This window comes from Mustela nivalis (genome assembly GCF_964662115.1).
Source record: "Mustela nivalis genome assembly, chromosome: 11".
NCBI lineage: Eukaryota > Metazoa > Chordata > Mammalia > Carnivora > Mustelidae > Mustela > Mustela nivalis.
The window spans coordinates 62,814,127-62,832,771 of NC_139030.1; the positions used below are offsets into that span (position 1 = coordinate 62,814,127).

General features: G+C 34.8%; 1 protein-coding gene across 3 annotated transcripts in view; it reads right to left on the reverse strand.

The window, feature by feature from the left end:
• Nucleotides 1–268: 268 nt before the first annotated feature.
• Nucleotides 269–18,645, reverse strand: part of GALNT13 (polypeptide N-acetylgalactosaminyltransferase 13) — a 534,707-nt gene continuing 516,330 nt past the window's right edge. For all 3 annotated transcript variants that reach the window (XM_082690946.1, XM_082690944.1, XM_082690945.1), the window contains 2 exons: nucleotides 16,372–16,506; nucleotides 269–4,041 (listed from right to left, as the gene is read on the reverse strand). In XM_082690946.1, the coding sequence (XP_082547072.1) occupies nucleotides 3,901–4,041; nucleotides 16,372–16,506 (276 nt within the window). In that variant the 3' untranslated portion in view covers nucleotides 269–3,900. The remainder of the gene's footprint in view (nucleotides 4,042–16,371; nucleotides 16,507–18,645) is intronic.

Here is an 18,645-nt window from a genome sequence, read left to right on the forward strand (position 1 = left end):
TAGTTTAATCTGATCCCTAGGCAGGCCACATTACATAGCTGGATGTTGGTCTTAAAATTTGTAAATGGAGAAGGAATAGATCATCTGTAAATCCCTCTCAAAGTTACTGTGTTTGTGTTCCATTTATAGAATTGTACTTAGAAAATAAATTAGTAATAGCGCCTATAAAACTATGGAAATACATATGACTTTTAAGAGGATGATACGTCTCTACTCAAAAAGTAGAAAATCTCACTTCTTCAGGTAGCAATTGAATACAACCAAAAAATCAAAATAAAAATTTTATCTTCATAAAGCAACTTACATAATATAGCAGCATGTTTATAAAATGTCATATTTCACTTCCATAAGGTAGGCTATTTTACCACAGAGAACAAAATATAGTCCATACTTTAACGTAAAGAATATTAGGAAGAAAATTATCATTTGGAGACAAAGTTATGCAAATCTTGTCTAAATATATTACTAGGTTTTCTTTTAAAATTTAAAATACTGTGCAAAAAAAGAGATATGATACAGTAGCACTTAGCAACTTTAACACACATTTTTCAGTTCATTAATTCAAGAAATATTTAAAGAATACTTACTTTGAGCCCAGAACTATATTAGATGCTGGGGATACCACAGTGAATAAAACTGGGAAAGCCTGGCCTTTATGGTGCTTCATTCTAGGGTGTGTGATCAGAATGTTGGGAAGCGGGGTCAGGGGAGACGTAGAAGAGTAGACAGGGGGAAAAAAAAAGCCAATTTATAGTCTGTCAGAGAACATACATGGGATAGAGAGGGCATGAGGAAGAAGGGTTTGCCTTACCGATGAGACAGTATTTGGAGAGATACCTAAAGAAAGTGAGGTGACAGAACTCTGTGGGGCAGAGAGAGCAAAACAAGGAGACTAAAACCTGCTTGGCAGCCAGAGTGGAGCAAGTTAAGGGGAGGCACAAGGAGATGCGCTCAGAAAAGGAGCCCTTGCGAGGATGTGGGGTGGTGGGGGCGGAGGGGGGGAGGGATTTGCGCGCACATGCGTGGAGAGAGAGGCCCTTGAAGACCACTCTAAGAGGTTTCGTTAAACATAGAAAGGCGTTGGAGGGTTGTGAGCAAAGAAGTGACAAAATCAAACTGATGTTTAACAAAATCACTAAGGCTGCTGTGACTAATACAGACTGTTAGAGGCAAGGGTTGGGCAATCAGGGGAACCAAATTATAAGCATACCACAATTTTAAAAAATTAAGAGGTGGTGGTACACAGTGGATGAGGTGGGAAGTCGTTGGCTTCTGGTTATATTTCAAATATAGAATCAAGGGAATTTGCTGATGGATTAGATAAAAGTTGAGAGAAAAAACAAATCAAAAGTGACTAGAGGTTTTTGATCTCGACATCTGGAAAGATGGAATTGGCATTAACTGCTGTGGGGAAAACATCAGAAGGGGAACTTTGAAATCATTTGAAATATTTGTTAGTCTAGCCCCACAGCTAAGACGAATCCATTGTGAAGCCAGTCATCATTTTTAATGTTCTGTACTGAATACAGTAGATCTTTTTGCTTAAGTTGAATGTTAGCCATTGCTTTCTGGGTTTTGGTGTTTTCTATTTCATGGCATTTTTTTGTTTGTTTATTAAACACTCTTAATTCACATTTAAACAATGTGTTTAAACCATCTGAGGGTTCTTTGAAAATCTCTGGTATGAAACTTCCACAGTTTTGATTTTTCCTGTATTGTTGCTATGACCATAATGGACTTTCAAATGTTTAAAATGCTGCTGAAATGTGTCAAAGGCAGTTTCCATGGAGCAGCTGTATTCTAAAAAAAAAAAAAAAAAAAAAAAAAATTATCATTGACCATTTTATAGATAACGTAAGCATTTTGATTGGCAAGTCCACAATAAGTGGAACAGATAGTATAAAAGAGTCCTTGTGGGTTTGAACTCAAGTTTAAGGAAGAATGCTGTGCAGGGACATTTTGCTGTATTTTAGTCAGGACAGGAAGAAAAGAGAGCAAAGTGGAAAATGTGATGGTTAAGGTAAGCCTCGGTTGTCTTGTGAGGCCGTTATCAATTTAAGGCAGTGGTTCACTAACCCTTGGGAGGCATAGCTTCCTTTGAAGTTTGCTCTAAGCTGTAGATTCTTTCCTCAAAACAATAGGCCCCAACCCTCAAACTTTTGTTTAACATTTTAGGAGACTGATGGATTCTCAGCCGCGTTGAGGTGAGGGGTGTGTACACTTTAAGGAGTAAACCTGAAATGCTTCAGGTTGTAGAAATCTTCTTTAGAGTTGTACCAGTGTACAGCCAAAACAGAAAGGGGATACTAGCTGGGAAAATCATACAGGATTTTACTGGCCTTCAGAAAGTGTCCTCCTTTTCATTATAAGCAGTGTGTGTGTGTGTGTGTGTGTGTGTGTGTGTTTCTGTGTGAGAGAGAGAGAGATAGAGACAAAGAAAATTTTTGTGTAGCCATACTATTAAAAGTTTCTCTCAGGGATTTTTAAGAAAAGATGGGGCCAAAAATGTAGCATCTTTTTCTCCAGAGGATGTTTCTTCCATTTTCCCCCTAAATTTCTTTTAGCAGCCTAGTGCACTTATAATGAATAAGATACATATGCTGAACAACTTTATGAGCATTTTAAATGGTGTCAGATCCTAAAAGTAAAGGCTTAGCACGAATCTCAGATAAATTTTCTTTCCTTTTCACATCTTCTGCTCATGTATTTTGAACATAGAAGATTTTAAGATGGAAAAAGAACACGTGAAGCTGGTCTAATTATTATTCTTCCTTGAACTATAGTTTATGGCATGATTTCAAGCAGTTTAATTAAAATAAAAGTTTAATAGATGTGTATTGAGTTCATGCCCCTGGTGAAAACTTTAGATACTATTGGATGGCAGTGAAATTCTGATAGTAGCACATTATTTTTTAAAACATACAATTAAAATGGTAATAGTGACCTAACTAGAACCTTCAAATGCAGAAGAATTAAAAATTATGGAAAGTACTATACCCTTCACCTATCATTCTGTACAGTGTACGAGACAAGTCACTCCGTAGCATGAAGAGAAAAGGGTCTGTGTAGTTTCTGTGAGACAGAGGCAGTGGTTAAGAATTGAGTTTCCAGCATCAACTCTGGGACCAAGATGATGTTATGCTCAACCTGTGTTAGAAGTGATTGGAACCCGAAGAGAATGTCTTTTAAAATGATTTACTTTTTTCAGTTTCACTTCATCTTGCTCTCCTCAATGCCTAGCTAGTTTCCTCTGATTTCATGTACTTGAAATTGAACTTTCAAACTCTCCTCTATTTTGTTTAATGGTGATGCTTTTCTAAGGACTCTATGAGAAGTCAATAACCAATTTAATTTTTTTCCTACAAAATTGAAACTTCTCTTGTACGATGAATTCACTGCTCAGAAATAATTCAATATGTGGCCTTGTTGTTGACATAGAAATTCAACATATTGCCACAAAGGTCCATTAGAAACAGTGAGTTTTTAAAACAATTGATAATATATCACAATGAAGATATTTTATAAGGCATTTACATTGTCTCTCTTTTAATCACTATGACAAAAACAAAATTAAAGTAAGCCCTGACTGATCTTATGAGATGAGGGCAATAGAGATTCTTTTTTTTTTTTTAAAGCAAACACAATTTATTTTTCAAGTTGTTCTGATGTTTGCTTAGTAACAGTTTGCTATTATTTATATATGGTATGTGCTTCTTTTGATCAGATACAAATTTTAGTAGGGAAATAAGCAAACATTCCTAAAAATGAAGTATAAACAACTGTATTTTAGAATACTAAAAGGATTTTAAAACTTTCAATTCAGCAAAGTTAATATCTCCCTAATTGAAATAATGGAAAAACAAAAGTGTAGATGCTTTCATGGCTTTGGGGAAACAATCTTCATGCCCCCAAGGTCATGTTCCTTAGTAGCCATTGTTGGGATCTGCTTCCACTACAGTCCTGCATGGTAGGCACCATTTTGTCATCTTCAGAAGGTTCATCGAGGCATTGGTTACTGTTAACATGTCTCAAGGTGAGTCTCTGTAAAAGATAACGAATAATCAGTGCAAACTATTTTATCTTTAACTTCACTAGTTCATCTCATTAAATCTTAAAAGATGTTTAAAAAGAATTTTAAAGAGATTTAAAAGAGACTCTTAAAAATCCTTCATAATTTTTTTAGTACACATAGTAATAGGTTTATAAAATGAACTGTGCACGTGGCTCTGAATTATTACACAGATTTTATTGTTACAGTTTCATCCATTGTCTAATGCACCTTTTGCTGCAGATGGTTAAAGAAACTGGCTGACATTTATCATGCATTTCCAAGAATTCAGTCTCCTTTGCAAAAAGGCCATTTGTGAGCTCGGAGTTCACTTGAGGGCTGCAAATATTAACATGCTTTCACAAAAGCTTAGTTTTCTTAGGCATGTGTGAATTCAGTAACCATTTGGTAAACATGCAAAGAGATGTCACAGCTGTGACCCAAATGAACAAAACCAGTAGAGATGTTCCCATTTCAAAATACTAAGCACTCCATAGTATCTGTGTCTATGAGACATTCAGTGTAGACGAATGATTATCATAGCAACAAAGACCTGTGTTACTTGATCGTATGCTCACCATATTTTGGTTTTCATTTTAAGAATCTTAAAAAATATCAAACCAAACATAAAAAGAGATGTTATGGTCATATGTTTTGAAATATCACATGTGTATTTTACTCTGTGCATAATAATGATATTCATTAATAAGCATCCTTTCAGTACCTGAATGCTGAAATTTAATTCCAGTAATTTTAGCATGTGAGCCAGTCATCACATGTCTTGTCTTTTGAGTTTACATTTATATTTAGAAATCCTGTTTTTTGAACTTTTCAAATGAACATCTGAAAGATTTTTGTTTTTTTAATTTATTCATTTGAGAGAGAAAGAGAATGAGCAGGGGAGAGAGGGAGAAGGAGAAGCAGACTCCCCACTGAGCCAGGAGCCTGACTTGGGCCTTGATCCCAGGACCTGGAGATCATGACCTTAGCTGAAGGCAGACATTGAATGATCTGAGCTACTCATGCACCTCTGGATAGACATTTTAAGTCCATGTGTTTTATGCATATTAATTTATGCATATGTATTATATACATTTCTGCTCACTTTCATGGGTAATGCTTAGAACCATTTTATACGAAACACCTTAAACCAGAAGAAAACTGTTTGAATGTATGGAGGGTGATTTGTAGGTATATCTCAAAAAAGAGCATGCCCTATACTTCTGTAGCCAAAACTAAAAGGTAAACATTTTTGCAGGAGGCAGCTCTGGAAATAACACTAAAAGTTGGGTTAGGGGAACCTGGGTGGCTCAGTGGGTTAAGCCTCTGTCTTCGGCTCAGGTCATGCGATCCTGGGATTGAGTCCCGCATCGGGCTCCCTGCTCAGCAGGGAGCCTGCTTACCCCGCGCCCTCTGCTGCTCCCCCCAATTGTGCTCTCTCTCCTTCTCTCACTCTCTGTCAAATAAATAAGTTCTTTAAAAAAAAAAAAAAAAAGTTGGGTTAAAAAAATACACAATGGATGCATGCAATAAAAACGGTGGAGAAACACTGCCTGGACAATTTTAATTTGTTTGGATTAGGACTGCATATCCTGGGCTGCACTATCCTGAGGAAAGACCGAAAGGAAAATAGAATTGTGGTGGGATGGTTCTTTGGCAATGAGCAGGAAATTAAAAGCACAAGGCTATTAGACAGGAAGGAGACTTCAAGATTGAGGCCTTTGTTGTTCTTCCAATACATGAAATCAAGCTATTTATTAAAAAAAGAGAGAGAGAGAGAGAGGTAGAGACAGAGAGAGAGGATGAAATGGCCAAAGGCCAAAGATAGGCAAGAAGATGGTTAATTTACACTTATGGTGCCAGGGATGATGCTATTGGCTTATGAACCAGCAACCAACATGAAAAAAAGGATACAGAACAGAACACTTATTCTAGAAAATTTCAGTTAAAATCAACAAAATGTTCTTTATTTTTGTTATGTACCTAAGGTCCTTGGTGTATATATGTTCTCTTTCAAAAAAGCCATTTCCTTTTGCTTGCTTTGATTAGATCTTTTTGTTTTCAAATGTATATGACTTTAAGGATCAGATCAAATTATGTGTTAAGTACACAAATAATGATAGTTTTAATAAAAGATTAGGGTTTTTTTTGGTAACAAGTATTTTCTTTGAAGGAATTCACTCGTCAAAAGCCACCGTTGTAAAGATAACAAGCAACTCACCAAAAACCTCCCCTTTTTAATGGAGTGCAGTGGAAAGATTAGACAGCTTAGGGCCAGATAGGGTCAGATTAGACAGAATTTTGGGAGAATTTCTGCTCCACCATTTACTAGCCATGAAAATTTGGGCAAGCTACCAAATCATTCTGGGGAATCAGATTCTTTGTCAGAAAATGCTTAATTATACTTAGGAGTATTTAAAAATGCCTTTTTCTCTTCCGCTTAAAAAAGTTAACCTTTAGTCAACTATGTAACTGTGATCCCTTAGCAATCTGATAAGATTGTTAAACGATGTTAACATGTCTCTAGGCAACATGGCAGATGGTAAAAATAACCTCTGAAGAATAAACTGCATCTGTATCTGATCAACTACATTATAAATAACTGATAGGAAACTCAATTGTGGACTTCTCAAAAGTGTCAAGACTTGAATTTTGCGTATGTTCTGGGTCTTAGGAGCTGGGCTATGGAGTTGTTAACAGAGATGTCTCCTGTGAGTCTTAAAGCCGCATCAGCCTGATATGGCTCTCAGCCCCTCCCAGTGGGCTGTCACCTATGGAAAAGCTGGCTCCCCTAAGCTAATACAAACTGCTAAGAGGTCTGCTGAGAAAACTTAAGTTGTGGTTTCTGTCCGAGAATTCTGTAAGTAAACTCATGAGACTAAATGTCTAGGTAAGCCTAACAAGACCCCTTGTTAGGCATTACACTACCAACTATGCTTTGGAAACAAACATAATGTATGTCAATTGCCTTGTATACACACACAGTTCTGTGTGCAAGGAGTCCAGACTTTTCCAGTTTTCTAACACATCTCCAATGTAGTTCTAATGTCTCTCTGCACCTCTCTATACCTCATTCAGCCTTGTCAGGAGCATTCCAAGCTCAACTCTGCCTTCTACTGACAACCTTTACCTGGTTCACTGGAACCAGAACAATGCCCTAACTTCCCATGTGTTGTCACAGGAAGGTACTGCACAATGTAATATCCTTTATTTACAGGTCAATAACCCCCTTAAGATCAAGAACTAGGACATATTCTTATTTGCATTCTTTATAAAAATTCCATAACAGTTTTTTGACTTCAGCTGAATAATGATTCATTTTATCGCTTACTGAGGAGATATTCACAAATCACACAAGTGATAAGAGGTAAAATTTTTTAAAAGCTTTTATTATTATATCACTTCACCAACCACAAAGAAATACTTAGATATAATTTATAAAGTTACTGAAAAGTACATCTTAGTTTTCAAAAATGCATTTGCTTAAAGTCTCAGGTTAAAATAAATTCTAGAAAAGCTGTCCTAAATGTGCACACAGTGGAAGTATTGGAATAAAAATTAACAAAATTAATTAATTTTAATGTTCCAAAAACAATCCTTTTTTTGGCTATGTTAGTTTTTTTTTAACTGATTTTTCTCAGCTCTAATGCAAAATCTACTGTTACATAAACATGGCTATAGTTAGCCTTAAAAGGAGCTAATGCAATGTATTCTGTTAATTATATTTATGCATGTATAAATATTTGAAATAAAGTGAAAACTGGAAAATACTTTTAATTAATAACAGAGCAAACACTACTTAATATAGTCAGCTTCCAAATTAACACGCAGCTAAGAAGTAAAAGACAGAAAAATAATTCCATGGAGAAATAGCACATAAAGATTTTTTTTAAGTACATTTTAAAGAAGTTTCTAGATTTTAGTAACAGAACATGACAAAATTAGTAAAATAATTTTAGCACAGTCTACAACACAAACTTCCAAAACTTATTAGAGAATGTAATCAGTAGGACTCTTAAAAATATTCCTAAAAACTTCCATCCTTGTATAGTTTCTTAGTAGCCATTTTTGCAAAGGGCTATCATTACATGTTTCCACAGTGGGCTGCTGGGAGCCATCAGCTACTCTGCTTACTGAGAGACAGGACTGGGTGATTATGTGAAGAAGAGTGTGGGTCTGTTTGACAAAGAAAATAATGAATAATGACAAAATCAAGTACAAAGGCAATAATAAATCAATCATTCTTGGCAACATACAATTTCTACTGGATAAGGATGGCAAGCACACATCACAATAATTGCACCCATGGAAGTATGAGCCACCTCCTTTTAGATGGCGTTAGTATTAACTGTATTAAGTAGGGGTAAATGAAGAGAAGGCTGGGAAGCTAGAGAAGAGCCTGAGATCAAATGGTGAAACATTTTAAGCCAAAGGTTTCTTTGGGCAGAAAAGGTATATTCTCAGTGTTCATTCTAGTGATAATTTTTTTTTTTTTTTTTTTTTTTTTTTTTTTTTTTTTTTTAGTGCTAAATGGGTTATTTTGTGAGGAGATATTCAAAACTGTTGGCTATCTAGAGAGTTTTCAGTTATGGTTTTTGGCTGCTTCATTCCTTTGACCTAAATCTGAGTGGACCCAGTGGAAAATTCAGGGGATGATTTAGCTTTAACTCTTTGCTTCACTTTGTACAGTGTGGTACTTGAATTATTTCCATAATGTTTTCACAGGGCTAACCTGCGTTAACCTGTTTCCATTATGTTTTCACGGGTCTAACCAGGGTTGCACATTGGCATGGCCACAATGAGCTAAATGTCAATTAGAACGTTGAGGAAGAGCGGAAAAAGAAAAAGGTCAGCTCCACTTGGGCTCTTAATTTGGTCTAATTCTTCTAAACACAATTTGTAATTAATTAGTTTCTTGTTTTTCATATATTTCCTCTTTAGGAGCTTGAGCTCCAGGAAGGCCAGGAACTATGACTGCATACGTCATCAAGCCCAGTGCCTGCCCACGGGAGGCACTTTGTTAAGTTTTGATTGAAACACATGGTGAATGGCCAATGCAGAAAATAAATTCTGATAAAATTGGACTACATTCCTTTGGCAGCTCAAAGGACACAAATCATTAGATTTTCCATTTCAAGGACAATGGTAGACAACAATTTATAAAGATATGAAAGGTAAGATCATATATGATTTTATTTGTAAAATGATAATGTTCACTACATAGTCTGATTTGTTAAGGAGGCTAGTTTTGTTTTCATTTTTGTTTTTTTAGCCATACCTGAATTTCCTATCTATCCTGTTTAAAATTCCTAAGCTTGCTAATCCTCTACCTTCAGTGATGTTTCTTTTTAAACCAAATTATTCTTGGTAAATGTCATGTTAACATCAAAGACCCCAGTGGTAATGATTGTGAATTTCATCTGTTATTAAAAACAAAAACAAATTATAAAGTTGCTCTTGATTTAAAATGAAACAAAACTTGGTCTTACTTATACTCAGGAAATAGAACTCAAGAACATAAACACACTATAATTCTTTTCATAAATACATCCCCCAAAATATTATCATGTGAATTACCATGAAAAAAATTCAAAGAACTTTCACTCCTGCTGCTTCTAAAACCCATTAAACCAGAAGAAAAATTAGAAATCTCAAATAATTTCATTGAGATAAAGGGTATTTTTCATTTTACAAAATACCCACAAAAACATTTAGCATTTTTATTTGTTTGAAAAAGAAATGTAGTTTACTTATTTTTCTGAATATTCTTTCTAGAAAAGATACCAATTACTAATATTTTATGTGTTTTCTAGTTATTTCTAGCATTTATATTATGCAAATGTATTAACTGTGGTCATCCAATTAAATATACTCCCACTTTATTGTGGGTTTTCTTATCAATTCTTATTACTTTTATCATTAAAGTAATCTAAAAACATAAGAAATACACAATTTTTACGAAGTAGATTTGCCAAAAGTCATTTCACTTTTCCATTTAGAGGGAGTATTTTTCCAATTTGGAGCTATTGTAAGTAATGCTATCACAAACATCTCTGATGATCTCTCTCCACATCTACAGCCATTTATTCAGAAATGATTCTTAGAAGGGAAATCACAAGGTCAAAAGGTATGAACATTGTAATATATAATGGCAAAGTTTTTAAAAATCTGTAATAATTATTTGGTACTATAGCAGTAGCAGCTAACATTTCTTGTGCTTATATGCCAGGGAACTGTATGTGTGTCAGTTTTACTACACCTACACCATTAATGTGTGTCCCACTGAAAACATTTCTTGACATAGACAGGATAATAAAGAGATAAAAGAACACAGATGAAATGATTTTTTATGTATTTTTACAAATAGCCCATGAAAATGGAAAAATAAGGTTAATTTAAATATTTCTCCTGTGCTGATTATTCAAGACTTTGCTTATTTTTATATTGGGTGTACACTTTTTTTTTTCTTCTAACTTCTTTTTATGCAGCATATCAGCCCTTACCATACTTGTTGCTAAGGCCTCTCACAACTTTGGAAGACTGTCACATTCACTCAGTTTTGAAGGTAATGTGACATTCCAGCTGACAGGAAGCATACGGCCACATATCTCTTCCTATTGCTTCATTTAGAATATTTTCTAGAAAACAGGGTAATATGAACCCTAAGCTAGATTGGTTTTTGTTTATAATATTACTTAATTATTCTCCTCTGAGGTATAAAACACTAGTATTTCTGACAGAATTTTAGACATGCTGCTTTAAGACATATAAGAAAACGATTCGTAACTCCTGCCTTTAAACACACCTGTATGTTTTGCCATCTAAGACAAGATGTGTCGTGGAGGATCCCTCCATCTACCCTTTTGAAGAGGCAATGATTATGGAAATCAGGCTAGGAAAACAAGGTTCATGACAAAGTAAGACGTACAAAATTATAAAATCAAGTCATATTTTTGTACCTTCTTTATTAAAAAGCACTAAGTGAAAAACCTGATCATTTAATGAACAGAAATGATTGCATGGCTGATTAAAGAGTTAATCATATTGGCCTCTGTGTAAAAGATGCCATACTAAAATCAAGTTTAAAGAGTTAAAGAGTTTAAAATAAAACTCAATTGACTGTTATATATGATAATGAACAAAGTGAGAAAAAAACCAGACTGTTACAGATCTTTAATAGCCAAGGTAGAAAAAATTTCCCTATTGGTTAAGTGCAAAATCATAATTTAAAAAAATATATAATAAAGTTGTTATTCAAAATATAAAGTATGATCTCCTGACAAGGTGAACCATGTTTTATTAGAACAGAATATGAGTATGCTAAAGACCAAGTGTAAATGTTTAAGAAACAAGAACTAAAACTGACATACTATACTACCACAGTTCCTATTCACTACTTGAGTCTACGTAAGAAACCACAGCTACGGGTCAGTGGGAATGCGGAAAGGTAATACTAATCAGATATACACAGCCTTCTAAAGGTAAACTGAGCCACTGTTTTCATTAGGAGTGCTACACAGGGAAATAGCCGTGTTGCCATTATAGACTACTTACCTTGAAATTATACTGCCATTTACCTGATTTCTGATAAAGGTAAATAAAAGAGGAGGTATTAAGTAAAGTCTAAATATAAGCTTGTGTGATTTCAGTAAATACCAATCCGACATATTTTCCCTACTGAAAAAAATCCCTTATCTTGTGACTCTAGGAAATACTGGATACAGATGGATATTGAATTCATCTTCTCAGTCAACTTGCTCAGTCACATGAAAAACAAGACTTATTTTTAGCATCATATTTTGCTCCCTTATTTTTTTTCTTTGTTGCATAGTGTTTGTTGAGCATAAGTGTTCTGTTCTAAAATTAGATTCTTACACTGTATATAGCTGCTTGGATGTTCTAAAAGAAATGTGATTATGTGCACTTATTGTCAGAAAATGTAAATTTCAGATGGATTGGAACACAACTGCAGTGTTCAAACAGAATATGAGAAAATCTGAATAAAACAGAATGGATGGATGACAGAACTTTATAAAAATAATCTTTTTTAAAAGATTTTATATATTTATTTATTTACTTGTTTGAGAGAAAGAAGAGGGAAAGGGAGAAGCAGACTCCCCTGCTGAGCAGGGAGCGGAACACAGGACTTGATCCCAAGAGTCCATGATTATGACCTGAATTGAAGGGAGACGCTTGACTGACTGAGCCACCCAGGTGCCCCTAAAAATATCCTTAAAAATGTTTCAGTGAGACACAATTTAGGGTTCCTTTTCTGTGTTAGTTCTGTGGCAATGGCTTTCATGGCAACAAAATGTTCAGGTAATTTATTTAAGAGATTCTAGACCAGGTGAGGGTCTTGTAGTTCTGCTAATGATGCTCAGTTGCCCCCAAACTGAACATGTTTAGCCAGCTATAAAGTGGTAACTGAATTAAATTCATGACCATGCTAAAAACTACTTAGCTAAGAAAGTAGGAACCCAGTAGGAACCTCTATATTTCAAATCAAAGTTGGCCTAAGACATGTATTTAAAACCAACATGTGCTTAGTTTCATTCAAATAGAAGGAGAAGCAATTAGATCATAATGAATATGTGTAAAGTTTGTAAGCAATTAGACCATACTGACAAAGTGGTTTTATGACTATTCAACAAAACAGACAATTTTTTGCAATTAGACCATACTGACAAAGTGGTTTTATGACTATTCAACTAAGTAGACAATGTTTATTGCAGAACATCTTTCCAGTTATTAGAGGAGAAATTCTATGTGAATAAAATTTGGTACCACAAATAACTGATAATATTTAATCACTCCTTTCATTTATTATAGTAATACATTTAACTTATCAGGTCAGCATCATTTAAAATGCCTAATTGTTTCTAGTTTCTCCATGACCTCAAGAGGCAGGGTAGCATAGTAGAAACACGGCTAAATTCCGTGCCAGAAACCTGGGGTCTAAAACCTAGAGAAGCTATTTAAACACTCTTATATTTAATAATGTAAAGAATAAAAATAAAGATATAATCTTACATGCCTATTGTTAGAACTGTTGAGAAAACCGATGGAATTACAGACAATGAATTTCATTCCCTTTCTTTGCCCCAACCCTCACCTAAGAAGAGGCTTTATGAATCGGTTTCAGTTTTTCTCTGCATATTCCAATAATTCTGCTGCTATTTATGACTTGCTTTTCTAAAACTGAAAGTACTATAGGTGACAAAGTGTTGGAATATTTGAGCTGTTCACACCGAGTTTTGCATTGTCCTGGTAACTAGCTTTCTTTGATTACTTCCTTAGAAGTGAACTCCGGTCCCTGCCGCTGGCGGTGTGATCTTTGTGCTTACTTTTCTCCTGATAACGGCTGAAAGAAGAGAACTTGAAGAAAAGTTTCAGCTCTTGTAATTCTGTGACCTCTACCAAGTTTTATTCTGCTTCGATAGTACACCACCTCAGACGTTTCTCAAAGAAAAATAATTTTGCCTTTGACAGCAGCAGATAAAGAACTGAATTTAAAAAGTAGCAGGCAGCACTTCCTACTTCCCACAGGGTGGATACCAGACCACCAGCCCAACGTGGCAATGACTCTTCTTTCCCATCTCAGCATCTCTCACCCTTGGGCCCCCTATAAGTTCCCCTTCTCTCCTGCAGGCCTGTCGTTTTCAACAGCGTATTTATGCCTTTTTCCTAACTTTGCAATAATTCCAATAGTGTATAAAAAGACTAAGAAAGATAAGTAGATGTTTGGCCACTGTCTAGACCTACCCTTCTCAGACTTTAATATGTATGTAAATGACCTGGGGATTTGTTAAAAGGCAGACTGATACAGGGTTCTCAGGTTCCTAAATTCCAAAAAGTTCCCAGGTGATGTTCCTAGTCCTAGAATCACACTTTAGGTGGCGAGGGTTGGGACTATTCTATAGACTAAAATGACCCTGTGTATTATATTTTCATTTCTTTTTAAATAAAGGCCTCTTTCTGACATTTTCCACAAATAAAATCAGTCTTATTTCAAAGCTGAAATTTCTAAAAAGACAACTCATTATTCCTACAGTTATTTGATTATTTTGTGACTTCTCTACATTGTGATTTATATAGTCATAAAATTGGCAAAAAAATCTATACTATGATTTAAAATATTAAATTTAGGCAGGCTGAACATCACAATTTAACTTTTTTAAAGATTTATTTGTCACAGAGAAGGCACAAACAGGGGGAGCGGCAGGCAGATGGAGAAGCAGGCTCCCTACTTAACAAGGAGCCTAATGCAGGACTCGATCCCAGGACCCTGGGATCATGACCTGAGCTGAAGGCAGATGCTTAACTGACTGAGCCACTCAGGCATCCCCACAATTTAATTTTGAAAATATAAACATATAGGAGAGTAGAGTAAGCTATGTTACATAATCATCACAATGATCAGATTATTTAAAAACCATTTCTCCATATTTATATTTATAGCATATTATAAGCTTTTTTCACATGTGTTCTAGAAACGAAGTTTACATGATCTAAAATATTGCAATGCTTGAAAAATCCTACAACAGATAACTACTAGTTATCAAAAATAGTAAATTTACAAAAACCATTTCTCTGTCCTAGGTGAAGCAACCTTTATTTTTTTTTTTTCCCTCTTTTAAGACTGTCAAAATCCCTTAGTATTCAAAAATCTTTCTATTGGCTGGTAAAAACATAAAATATACACCTATATACTAACAATATGGTTAATTCAAAAATTAAAGAATCTGACTTATGACTATAGCAGCCATCATCTACGCAAAGATTAAAGAAAAATTTGAAGATTTAAAGTGGTATCCTGAAATTCAACACTGCTTCATCTTATAAAAAGTATATACACTCATCCCCCTTCCCTTAGAAATATATAGTAGATTTCTTTATTTTTCACGCAAGCCCAACAAAGTCCTGAGCTCCTGGTGAAAACTAAAGGGCAACAGCAACAACAAAAAGTTTTATTTAAAAAAATACTACTTTCAGGATTTCTCTTTTATCTGAACATTTATCGTACTTTTCCTAATAGAAGAGGGAGGGAACCAAAGTTCCAGGTTTACCTCCGTATATTATTGAAGGAAGTATCTTCTGCAGTCTTAATATTAAGGGTGGTATGATGAGAGCTCAAGAGGAAAAAATACGCGGGTCAGACTGAGGTAAACAAGGTACCAGGGAGACAAGAGTCTGAACAGAACACACTGGTCTATTATAGGAAAGATTCGAGATGTTCACCCTTCCTTATGTCCCAGAAGAGCACTGTATGTCCAAAGAGCTCAGTTCTATTTTTTAAATTTTAAGGTCAAATTTTAACCCTACATCATCAGTTTCAAATTACGTAAAACTTCAATAAGTTTTCCTATTAAGAAACTACAACATCATGCAATTTGAAATGACATTCAAATAAGAAGGCCTTATTGCAATATCAATAATACCAAGGACTCTGTAGATTGGTTTTTAAAATGTTACACTGGTTGAGTATCATGGGCTGAGGTAGAACACTACATTTGTGAAATTCATTTGCCTCTAGTGTATTATTTATCTTGCAAGAGTAGTTTATTTCTTATCTTAAATAAGTCACCAACCATTTAATAATGTGGAAAATGTAACACAGATGACCCAATTCATTTTGCTAAGCCAAGGGAACTGAAAGAAATGAAGCTGTTTCAAGGCAACTTCTTTATGGAGAAGAAGATATTTCTTTTTTATTAGCTCCATCTGATGGCTGATCTGGTTTTTACACACTGCCCGGCTATAAATTCCCAACTGTAATTTTATTGTTTTCTCTCCCACTCTTCTATCAGAAAGATGTGCTATATTGAGAAAATGCTGTTTAGTTGATTATGGGCCTAATTACTTTATTGAATTTTGCAAAGTATTTACTATTATAAAAAGAATTCATGCTCCCCCCCCCTTTCCCCCTTAAATTGAGAAGGACAAATTTCACCGATTAAAACAGTATAAAATTTGAAAATTGGAAATATTGTTGATATTTTCCTATAATGTGCATCTTTATACACACCTCTCAGATAACGATAGCTGGTCCCTTTGCCTAATTTATGTTAAGCATGTACACGTGCTAACACATTTTAAACACATAAAAATGACTATTTTCCTTATTCATTTTTTATATTAATGAATGTGTTTGGAGAAAAAACCCTATTTATATACTATACCATCCTAATGCTATCAGAGGAATGAATGAATACTTGAAAATACTGTTTTTCTAGTGCAGAAAAAAGAGCTCAGAACAAATGTATTTGAAATATATAACTGGATTTAAACACTAAATAGTAAGTAAATTAAGGAAAAGACTATACCTCAGGATCATATTCCCATAACTGGTTTCCTCTCATGTGGTGGCATTTTAGCATGATTACGGGTCCACTGAGTCTAGACACATCCAAGCATAAGTCATCGGTTCGGATTTCTTTGTCAGCAGTATAAGAAAATACCTGAAAATATAAAATTCAACTGATGAAATAATCCCCTAAAAACAAAAAAGTCACAGTATAGCAGAGTTCTCTGTGGAAACATTCGTATCAACTTGTGTTTTCAAATGGTCTATGCTGTGTGATCTTGAGAAAGTGAGTTCGCATCTCTCAATCCCTTTCTTCAACTGGAAAATAGGGACAGTGTAGAACACAGATAACACTATTATTGTGAAGCCTCAATTTAACAAATTATTAAACACATTATTTGCCAGCACCGTATTTCCTGCCCTGTACTTGCCTTATGTATCTCACAACAGACGCAGTAAAATAAAGTTAATTATAGGGATATAGTTATATATATGTATATATACGTATATATATGTATAGATGTAACTATACAGCCCTTGTTCTCACCACATGACCAATTCCCTAATTCTATAGAGAGCACGATGTTTTTCATGAAGACATTTAAATCTTTCTCTCCATAAGAACATCATGCAAATTTTATTAAATACTGTCATTGTGTTTCCAAACATTGTAGAATTAGCTTCTCTAGAGACCTCATTAAAAAAAGGTAGGTTCTATACTTATCTTTATCAGATGATTATAGCTGGTTTTGGCTACAGTACTTCTCAAAATAGCCAAGAAATGTTACAGTGGATTGTAGATTCATTGTTAGCTAACTTGAACTGATACTATAATAATCTCTATTTTTTAAACTCCTGGAATGAATATTTTATTTATAACATTGACTATTAAAGGGTCACAAGAGTTATTAAGTTAATAATTATGGAAGTTATTTTCTTCTGTTTGCTCTGATAAGCATGCTTCAGTATTCTGTGGGTATTTCTTTCCTTACAATGTCAAGAGGTAGTGTAATGAGGAAGATTATTTGAGGATCTTTTAGTTTCCCAAAACAGACTGGTAAAATTAGAGGAAGTCAGCTCATATTCCCCTATAAACTCTGGAGCCCTAGTGTGTAAGCTGAACGAGTTAGTCTTGAAAGGGTTGCCTCTCCAGAACTAACTAAGGGCTTCCCTGAAAATCATAGGTGGTAGGAGAAAAACGCAAAAGAAATTCTTCACAAAGATGTAAAAACTTGAAAAAAACTTGAGTACTTTTAAATAAAGATTTTATTTATTTATTTGACAGACAGAGATAACAAGTAGGCAGAGAGAATGGGGCGGGGGAGGCAGGCTCCCTGCTGAGCAGACAGCCTGATGCGGGGCTCCATCCCAGGCCCCTGAGATCATGACCTGAGCTGAAGGCAGAAGCTTTCACTCACTGAGCCACCCAGGTGCCCTTAATATTCGCACTTTTAATGGAAATTATGATTAAATTAAGAGAATAAAAGAAACACCTATCAGATAATTAGTACTATATCCTTTCCAAACATGGTCTTCATTAATACAATATTTAATTTCATATAAACATATTTAAGTAAATGAATCTAGTAATAAACCTTAATTTGAAGGAGGGAAATTTCTAGAGAAATTTCTTTAATCTTTTGCTTTAATGTGAAGTGTAATTTTCCACATAGAAATTATATTTTTAGGGGCGCCTGGGTGGCTCAGTGGGTTAAGCCTCTGCCCTCGGCTCAGGTCATGATCTCAGGGTCCTGGGATCGAGCCCCACATCGGGCTCTCTGCTCAGCGGGGAGCCTGCTTCCCCCTCTCTCTCTGCCTGCCTCTCTGCCTACTTGTGATCTCTCTGTCTGTCAAATAAATAAGTAAATTTTTTTTAAAAAAACTGCAAAAAAAAAAAAGAAATTATACTTTTAGTTGTATACAGATGCCAATGTAAATGGAAACACCAAAGTATCCGTATTTGTCACTACTTTTGTACACATTTGCCACCAATTTTGTTTAATTATGGCCTGAACAATGATTTCTCCTCAGATCTCTTACAATAGTTTGGAGACTTTACCTGTTGAGAGAAGTCAACCACATTCTTTGCTCCTTAATTCCTAACTGTAATTCATTTATGGTCAATCAGTAGCTATTTTAAGTGTTTTATATTCAAGAAAGATATATTTGCAGAATATTTTCTGACCTTATATATATTATCTGAAGTTATCTTTCTTTGGCCTTTGCACTTTAAAAAAAGTACTTGGCTCACAAATAATTTTTCTTTAAAAAAATCTGTATAGGGATGGCTGAG